Genomic DNA, 10726 nt, shown 5'->3' on the forward strand with positions numbered 1-10726 from the left:
TCGTTTCTTCTTGTTGAATCTTGTCCTGATCTTTTTCAGTTATATTTTCTTCTTGAAATGATGTTACAGGTGTATTGCTGTAAAAATTGTAATATTAATTTATACATGATAAATTTACTATTTAAGAAAAACTATGTTATTCAGAGTAGAAAATGCTTTATAAAAAATTTATTATTTACTTTCTTCCAAAAAATATTGTTGGAACAGCATTAGGAAGAAGACTGGCTCTACATTTGCCTATTTTGTACCACTTTTCTTCAAAATGCAAGTGGCACAGTCGATAGTTGCGATGAGCGTATTCTGGGCCCATCACTTGTAAATCAAATCTTCCAGATGCGTGTATCCACTGCAACCATCTATAAATTTAACAGAAATAGTTAATATAAAATATTGTTTTTTTATACATACATTTTATACATACATTTTATACATATGTACATATATATAAAAGAATATTAAAAAATTAAAAGTACACACATACATATTGTAATATAAAATTATAAATATTTAAAATAATAACTGATTTATACATGCTTTAAAAAATAATTAAAATAAATGTATACCTATCACATTCCTTTGGAAACATAAAGAAGTGTCTTTTCTCTGTAACATTGTAATTGCACTCCTTCATTACACACCATAAATTTGATTTATGGGTCGACATCCTTTTTCCTTGATTTTTCTGTATCTTCTAAGAAGCAGCACCTGCAACAAAGCTAAGATCAAATGTGTTACTGGCAGAGAATTGAAAATCTGTATATCCTTATACAAATTAACTATTCTCCGAAGTGAACATAACCTTCGTTTTCGACACCGTCAATATTAATTTTCACTTTTTCCACTTCTTTCACTGAACACTTTACACGTTACTATTCACCGAACACTTTACACGTTTTATATTAACACGGCTTCGATTGTTCAATGCTCACTCCAATTTGCTCCGATTTCACTACTGCGTTTTATATGAATTTTATGGTTTATATGGACATTTAAATGTGACCGAGAGAATTATAGAAAACTAGAGAGAGGAAGTGTGATAGAGGATCAGTTACGTGATTGGTTACCTACTTAGCTCGCGCATGTGCAATTCGATTTTGTACACGCTAGAATTGGGAGAGTTGCGCTACTGTATATACTGTGGTGGCACCACGCTCGTGAGTGCGGTCGCAGTGTAGCACTGAAGTCATCAGCGAATATTTACTGTTTTTCAGTAATAATACATTGATTCATTTTAGAGGTTATGATTTTCTGCAGATTCAATCTGTAGAAACCATAACTTCTCAAAATGAATCAGTACATTTTTTACTATTGAGAAACAGTAAATATTCGCTGATATTACAGTTATAAGTGTAGCACTGAATTCAGTGACAATACACTGATTTACTTTTAGAGAGTAATAACCATACAATGAGAAAAATTATTAGAAGACGAGTGCGGTAATTAATGCGCAGTAATTGCCGCGCTTGTCTTCCAGTAGTATTTATTTTCTCACATGATTGTTTCGTGAAAACATTTATAAATTTTTTATTAACATACAATTTAATATTTTTAGGGAGATTCTACAAGAAAAATCACATTTACAAAATTTTAATTATCTACTTGCAGTGTGGAAAATTATACTTCAGTAAAATATTAATTATATAAAAAAAATTTTTTAATTTGCAAATCCTTACCGATGCATAATATTGTAATGATAACGCTGGAAGGATAGAAACAGTGACGGTTGTTGCTGTTTGACTCCTTAACAAGATAAAATTTAAATTTTTTTGAAAAATCTTGTCTTGATTGTACCACAACGATTCGTAAACTGCTTGCGCAACATTGGTACTCTGACAAATAATATAAAAATTTTTTAATAATATGATCGAAACAATATAGTTAAAAACATTTAAAACAAAAATATTTTGTATAAATGTCATGAAAAATTGACATTTTTTATTATGAAAGGATAAAAACATTTTAATAAAAATAATATAACATATTAACTTATTTATCAAATTTAACTTTATATGTACGTTTATTAATCATATTTTAGCTTTTTATGGAAATTATTAAACTATGTCTTTGTATTTCGTAAAAAAATGATTAAAAATTATTAAAATTTAAAAGAAGTAAGAAATTTATTTTATTGATTTGAACCAAATTGAGTGGAAACAATTTTATATGATAACTCAAATAAATAATTCCGAACTCGATGCGATACACAGTTATAGTTATCATACGAATTATGTCAATTTAATTGTAAAACGCCATTGGAATACAACTTACTGCATCTATTAAGTAATCGGCTGGCCAAGCACATACATAAACTTCCATGAGTGCAGATATACATAAAGTCAGAAATTGTATTTTGTCCTTTAACATACTTCGCTAGGTATATGATAATAATGATAAATCAAATGCATGTAAACACATTTACATATTTTTCCTTTTTTTCCTTTAGTAGAATTATCGTTTTATCACAAGACAATAAATGATATAAGACAAGGTAGTAAATGATATAAGACAAATACTTACGCTTACAATTGTTAGGCCGCTAGCTACAATTGCCCACGTACAAATAATTATTATTGATAATATCACTGAACGAAAAGCAATTATTACTTCTTGAGCGAATCTAAAACGATTTATTTTCTAAGGTTGGAAAAATCACTATGTATCGTTTGTGTTTCTTTATAACACGTATACTTTTTTGTTACAAAATTTTAATGTTTTTCTTTGCATAATAAATTGTAAATAACTCTAATAAAATTACAAGTAGCTATAATAAAAGTTTTTTTCTTTTTATTAAAACTTTTAACTTTTTCATTTATTGTCTGTATACATATGTAGGTATCGTGTCTTTATATTTCAATTTTAATTAAAAAATTTTTAACTATAAAGGGATTAGCATATTGCAAATTTAATATTTTTTTAAAAACAATTTTATCTTTTCTTAAATTAAGTAATCTTATTATTCTTGGAAAAATTAATTATGAGATTTTTATATTAGAAATTTTACTATTGAAATAAAATAAGTATGTTTGCATACAATTTCAGCTTTCGATTTCAAACTTTATAGTATTTTTTAAAAGTACACAGATGTGCAAAGCAGTGATATTGAAAAAAAAATTGATTCACAAGATCCGAAAAACACGAAATGATGTTTAGAATTTGTTTTTTTTTTTTTTTGAAAAACATGATATAATTTTATTTTACATGAAAAACAGTAATAGACAGCTTTGATAGAAGCTAAATAACTTTATGCGAAAAATGTGATGTATTAAGTGTTGAATCTCTACCAAAAAATACATATAAAATAAAAATAATTATTTATTTATTAGTAATCATTATCAATTTTTATAAATGGTAAAATGCATTTTTTGTTACCTCAGTAATTTTATATGTTGCCGTACACACATAGCGATACCATAAATGTCGGTGACCATACGAAATTGATGTGACAATATTTCGAAGCGTGCCGCAGAAAACCATATAAGAAGAGCGATAAAGACACCGAGGCCAACTATGGAAAAGCATTGCCAAACAGCGACGCACTGATGTATAAAGACAATACTCTTTAATGGTTCATGTTCCACGTTGAAAGGATATTTTGCATCTGTCGGGAAAATCTGATCGGCCTGTATCAGTGGCATCATCGTTGCTATAACCGCACAGAGAAAAACTGCCGCTGTGGAGCTCGCGTAAAATGTTGCGCATCTATCAATATATTGTTGGTAGATCTTTTTCTCATATGGTTCCGCGCATTCGAAAGTATGTTCCATTTCCGAAACCAAATACTGAAATTTAAATTCAATTTTAATTAAATTTGATTTAGACAGCTGGAAATACGTAGTTTATATCTGGGCGATGAATAAATGAGTATATAAAATCAAAGATTGAATTAGATTATATCTTTTCAATGTAGACAATGATAATAATTTTCATGAAAATACAATCCTATTTAGAGATAAGAAGCTCAAGATATAAGGATAAAAAAATTATTTTTATGGAGTAGTATTTTTATAACATTTATCAATAACCAGGAGGAGAGAATTAGCTTATTAATATCTGTATTATAGAATTGAATAAGATAAATTGAAAATGGTTTATCGAAGGTCGGTCTGTGATATCGCTATAAATACATGTACATTTCTTACTTGCAATCGATCATATTGCAGTGCGCATTGTGTTATCTCCAGAGGGATTTGTATAAACGCACCCAACAAACACCATAGCTTCATTATCCTTGGTAGATCGTAGTCATTATGATAAATGGTATACGCTACAGGTACACTCAATACCACTGCATTCATACAGAGCAATAAGCGTGAAATTTTGAAGCATGTTACTTGAAATTTACTAGCGTTCTTTGAAAGTGGCCATGAAAAGGATAAAGCGACTATCACTTTTATAAACGTGATAGCAGTTTTTGGAGTTATTTTTATTATCATAATTACATCGACCAATTCATCGAAAATATAATATTTAAAATCTATATTCCCTCTATATATGATGTTTTCTCGCGCTACGTCGTTTCAAATAAAGTGTTATAAGCTTTTTTCCTCGCTTCATAACGCGTAAATATTTGATGCATAATAGCGTAATCAAATCATACATTTTCCGATACATGCACAATACTGTGGAAGACTGAGGTACACTGTAATTTATATGTAGCATATTAGCTTACTTGATTGCTGTAAGGGTGCTATGAATATAACAGTTTTATGAAAGAAATTTTATATCAAACGAACGTATAATACTAAAGGAAGGTAAAGCAAATTTCTCATATTTGTAATAAATTGCTATACACGATGGTAATGACTTACTAAATTTTCAATATGCAATTCCTTCTAGGAGACCAAATAGCATAAATTATCTGTGGCACGAAGAATACTTTCAACATTGTACATATCTCATCGTTTTTTGAAGATGTGTACATCGTTTGTAGATTTTATTATTATTAATAGACTATAATATACAAAAATTTATTATGGACTAATTAATTTTTTGTTAATTTTTGAGAAAAACGTAAGGCGATAGGGGATTCTTCTATTCAGTTTAACTTGTTGTATTTGTCCACCTGAGTTGGTATGGTAATTATCAAATATTCTGTATATAATAATATATGGTATGCATATATACATTATGATGTTGAATAATTAATTATAATAATATTATAGCACATATATAATATGTTAGCATCTTTATATTAGAATTTATTTTTACTTACAAGGAAAGTTTCACAACTGTTCGATAACCGATTTGATTCTCCATGAAATATGTTGTTAAACACGAAAATCTAAGAGACACGTATTTTTTTATATGTGCCCTAACTCATGTTTAAAGAGTGAAACACAAGGGGTGTTTAACCCTTTAAACATGAGTTAAGGCACATATAAAAAAATACGTTCCGAATAATTGTGAAATTTCCCTTGTTAGAGAGAGAGAAAGAGAGAGAAAGAGAAGGGGGAAGGAGAGGGGGAGAGAGGGAGGGAGAGGGGAGAGAGAGAGAATTAGAAGTTTTTAATAATTAACCATAATTTAAAATATTTAACATTCTTTAAAAACAGGAAGATTTTTACCCCAAAAAGTGTAAATAAAAGAAATAGTCTTTTTTGTAGATTTTGACCTTTTGAATACGATAAAGTTATTAAAAAGTTCATAGCATTTGGGGAACATCTTGAGAATTGTGCAAAAACATTGGATAAATACTCCACGTTCGTGCTCAATTTTCAAGATATTCCTCAAACGCCATCAACTTTTAATAATTTTATCTCGCGCGCGTGTCCGGGAAGTAAAAATCTGTAAACAAAATTATTTTTTTTACTTACACCTTTTTGAACGAAAATTGACCATTTTTAAATATTCTGCTTTGTCTCGATATTATTATAATATTTGCAGAAGTGCACTGGTTAAATAGTATATTATTGTACATATTAATTCTAAAGCCTTATTAAGAGGATAATAATAATTATTGAATTTCTTGTTACCTTTAAATCAAACAACATTACTATATTTTAAGTCCTACATAACAAAGTATAAGATGTATACTCTTTTGTGTAAATATTAATTATCAAAGTGGTTAATACGATTATATGTTTACATTTAATTATAATCGTTCTCCATCATTACTCGTAGTGTTGTGAAATAGGAGAGTATGGTCGAACAGTACTGAAACATGTAAAAATATATATAATTGTCTCTTTTTGTGTTAAAAAAAGTAAAATTTTGGTAGTACATAAAAGAGTATATTTATGCCATTACTGTTTATAAATTTTAAAACAATAATTTTTTTAAATATTTTTCTTTTTCTACCGCTTTCTATAAATATTTTAATGTTTTGCTATTATTAATATAATATATCAATTTATATATCAATGATTACAAATTATTTAAAGAATAATTTAGCATTTTTATGCTCTCCATCTATTTTATATTTGTATAACTATCTAAAATGACTATCATATATGAATTGAAAAAGCGAGTGATGCATAATGAAGTAACCACGAAATTTGAAATGCTAAAGAAATGCGAAGAAATAGGAAAATATGAAGTAAAAAATAGACTTGACTGTAATTTTTAATTATCTTTGTAAAAATATTTACAATTATTTGTTATCATTTTGAAGTTTTAACTATAACTAAAAATGCAAATTAATTATAATTTTTATTTAGTTCTTTTTCTTTTTCATGCATATGAGTATATGTTGACAAATATATCGAAAAATATAAAGTTAACAAGTTTTTAATAAATTTTAAATGTTATTTAAATAAATTATTTTAACAACAGTAATTAGTATAATTTTATTCTGATTTTGAAAAAAAATTATAGTATTTTTTTTTAAATATATGTATTATGCGTGTTTGATAAGTGTTCGCGTATACACTTAATACATTGATAAAAATTTTATAAATAAAGGATTGTATGAAATATTAGTAATAATTAATATGGATGACATGATGAGAATTTTCAATGAATTAGTTAATTTAAAATTTAGTCTTACCGTTGTAAAGTAATTGAAAGATAATATGGGCATAAGACAGGGTATTGAAACGATTACCGGTTTTTGACATCTCATTATAATAATTTGCAGACATTTCGTTATTTTAATTGATCGATTGCATTTGAATACATCATACGCTGCCTCTGCGACGTTTTTGCACTATGAAAGATAATAGCATTTATTAAAACTATTCATAATATAATAATTTTTAATAAATAATTTACCATTGATATTAAATGTTCTCCTGGCCAAACAAACATAAACACCTCCATTAAAGATATTATACCTAATCCCGAAAATTGGACTAATAACGGTATAGGTTGATGCTATTAAAAGAAATTGTATGACATTTCCACGCTACTTGTATTAATGTATTTACATTAAAATTACTTCCACATTACATAAAAAAATTAAGGATCTAATAATACAATGAAATGTATTACATTCACACAATTTTCTTTTTTTGACTTTTCATAAGTATATATTTAATGATTGTTATATTTAGACGTAAGAATTATATGTAAAGTCAGAGTAAAATATATAAGTACGAATATTAGATTTTTATAATATTACGTGTACTTACCGTAATGAACACGAGGAAGATAAGTATTTCGACAAACGTACTACAACATACAGTTGAGAGTACGAAATGACGAGCACAAATAGTAACTTCTGTAGCGTACCTAAATATATTGCGCGTCAAAATTTATGTAACTTATATTTGTTTAGCTAGGTTATTTTTATGTAAGAATTACATATTTACTTGATTAATTCTTGATGTTTTTTAATACATTGGAACAACGAGTAGAAACTTGTAACTTTCTTTAGCTCTTCACTCAATATCTCAAATCTTGCTGATGCAAACCACAGCAATAGACTCATAAGAATATTCATACATAGTTGCCCTGTCATTATTATCCCAACATAAGATTGTTGTATATAGATTACTGTTTTTAACGGTTGATAAGACACATCAAATGGATATTCGACTAATGTTGGAAACATTTGATTCGTCACGATAGGTAACACTACGATTGTTCCAAACGTGACAAAATAGAACATAAACATAGATACACTATGGAATACAATACACTTGTCAATATATTGTTGAATAACAACCTCTTCATGTGGTTTCATTATCTCGCAAAAATTTATCATTTCATAAGTAACATTCTGCAAATTATATTTTTATTGATAGAGAACACGATTTTAAAATATTATTCCTTAAGGAGATGCTAAAGTTGTTCTACTTCACCTCATTTCCATTCGATGAAAAATCTCGGAATTGGATTTACGGATTGCAAAATTATTAGTATAGAATTAAAGTACGCACAAACAGGACCTCAGCTGCACTGAATTTCATGAGAAAATCGAAAAAAAGTTTAAAATTCGTTTAAAATTCACTTACTTTTGGCTCGTACAGCTGTCACCTGAGGTATATATTTGCTTGATATAAGAGTTTTATAATTCATATCTTGAAAATAAGCATGCAGCTGAGGTCACATTACTGGAACGAACGATACCGAGTTTGTAGAACTAGATTGAAAGTCTAGAAGAAAAGCCTTTTCACCGAATGAAAAATACATGTATACGGATGCTTTGCGAAGACTGGGACTGTCAACAGAGCCGAAATTCCGTGTAGTAATAGTTGCGCGGTCTTACGATAGATGGTGCTGACATATGTTAGATAAGGACAGATATATGCGTTTAAGTGAGATAGAACGATATATAATATAATGTAAGAAATGAATCAAAGATGTCACTATTATCGAATTTGGAATTAAAAAAGTCTGCACTATCGACCTCGATCAAGTTCGGTAATCGATTTAGGATCCCCTTAACTTATATCTGAAATTTTTAATATTGAATAAATAAATATTAATTACTTGTGCATGATGATAATTAAGTTGATAAGAGATAAAGTTATAACTCATGTGAAAGATGCTGCATGTTATAATTAATAGTTGTACTAAAATGGCAGGGTCGTCAGAATGATTTGAAACGCTATATATTGCTGCTGCCCCCAAACATGTTGCCATAATAATACACCAACAATGATATAATTTCATGCAGGATATTTTAAATCTTGTCGCATTTTTTGGTAACGGCCAACACCAAATTGGGAACACACTTAACTTCATGACAAAGATTATTTCCTTTAGCGTCACCCTTCTTCGCATGACTGAAGTATGCTATGTTATAAGCGTGTTACAAGTTGATATTGTGGGAAAAGGAAACTCTTTCACCAAGTCGATACATATAATTTACTGAATGCTCCAGGGATTTGCAACATTATTACGAAGCAGGAATATGGTCGAGGGGGATTAACACAAATGTATTATTTATATTCTTTCGTATCATGCATATGTTCGTTTTGCATGAGGGGAATGCACTGATAAAATTATTATGAAGTATATACAATGTGCGAAGCGGATAGTGTTACCTATTCAAATTTAATAAACAGAAACGTTTTCTATTATGATACCTGCAATAAGAATTCACGAAATATTCATGTAAAGTAAAAAATGGATTTCCCTATGTTATCTCAGATATATAGTGTACATATGTCTCTACATCCTAGATATTGTAGAAAAACTATATTTATTTTAATTTGTCTATCTATTATTTTACATGCACCTTATTTACTATTACTGTAGATATTAAAGTGTTTTGAATTATCAAGTCCACGCGCACTTCTGTTCACTTGTACGCTACATAATAATTTTATCGATACGTCCTATTCGCGATAGGAAATTATAGGTATGCAGACAGTAACATATGATTTACTGTTGATATACAGTTTAGGAATAAGGGTTTCACGTTCAATCTTCGTGTATCATTATTTTTGTATTATAGAAATAGGTAGAACCATGCAATATATAGAAACTATAGATATGTATACCAAATCTATTGTATTATTACATCCGTGCTGCTTCGATTCTCTGCGCGTTGAATCGTGTTACGAGCGAGAAGGATGGACAGATGGTTGCCAAGGAGACGCGGGCCGTAACAGTATTATAAGAACAATAGGTTTCTTTAATTCACGTTGAAATTCTGGAAGATATGACTCAGTTATTCGATAAAATCTCCAAAAAAATCAATTTCGACAAAGAAGTATCGGACAACGAACCGTCAGATTGTAATAGAGTTTTGTATAAATTGTTGCTTCACGCGTATGTTTGGTTATTGACTCCACAAATAGCAATCTTTTGAATAGTTATTCCGGTGCATTCTAAATGGGTAAAACTAGCACTTTATTCTTGTAGGAAGGTGATGGGTGATCACTTTAGGGATGATTTACCAGTTAAAGGGGGTGAGTACCAAAATCTTGTTGTGCATATTTTGAAAGCACAACCTCCACAAAAGTGGGGGAACAATTTGGGCCCACAACCAATTCGCTATTTGTATTTTAACTGGTACTTTACTCTTGTATCGATGTTATACATATGTGTCAAATTATATTGGTATACCTTTTAAACCGTTACGGTTATATTAATTTTGACTTGTTATTTTGAAAGCACATAAAAAGCACTTAATTTTACCGTATTAATTTTTTATTTTGTATGTAATTTAATGAAGGAGGTGCTAACTTAACGTTAAGCTAGCATCCCTACTTTCAATCGCGATTTTCTGCTAAACCGTTCAAAGGGGGTGAGCACCAAAACAAAAATTGGCATTAGAGTACATAATTAGTACATAAAAAGAACTTAATTCTGGCATAGGTGCCATTTTGATTTTTTA

At 28.8% G+C, this 10726-nt stretch overlaps 2 protein-coding genes across 2 annotated transcripts; both read right to left on the reverse strand.

The window, feature by feature from the left end:
• Window positions 1-175: 175 nt before the first annotated feature.
• Window positions 176-4433, reverse strand: LOC108723889 (odorant receptor 67a). The gene is made up of 7 exons (XM_018449918.1): window positions 4140-4433; window positions 3370-3779; window positions 2518-2617; window positions 2269-2370; window positions 1674-1829; window positions 635-705; window positions 176-356 (listed from the first exon to the last, which is right to left on the reverse strand). Exons 1-7 carry the CDS (start codon window positions 4431-4433, stop codon window positions 176-178), a joined length of 1314 nt encoding a protein of 437 aa, XP_018305420.1.
• Window positions 4434-6087: 1654 nt separating this feature from the next.
• Window positions 6088-8122, reverse strand: LOC108723890 (uncharacterized). Its single transcript, XM_018449919.1, has 4 exons — window positions 7934-8122; window positions 7210-7311; window positions 6986-7144; window positions 6088-6153 (listed from the first exon to the last, which is right to left on the reverse strand). Exons 1-4 carry the CDS (start codon window positions 8120-8122, stop codon window positions 6088-6090), a joined length of 516 nt encoding a protein of 171 aa, XP_018305421.1.
• Window positions 8123-10726: the final 2604 nt, after the last annotated feature.

The sequence above is a fragment of the Mycetomoellerius zeteki genome, unplaced genomic scaffold (assembly GCF_001594055.1).
Source record: "Mycetomoellerius zeteki isolate Tzet28-1 unplaced genomic scaffold, Tzet1.0 scaffold252, whole genome shotgun sequence".
NCBI lineage: Eukaryota > Metazoa > Arthropoda > Insecta > Hymenoptera > Formicidae > Mycetomoellerius > Mycetomoellerius zeteki.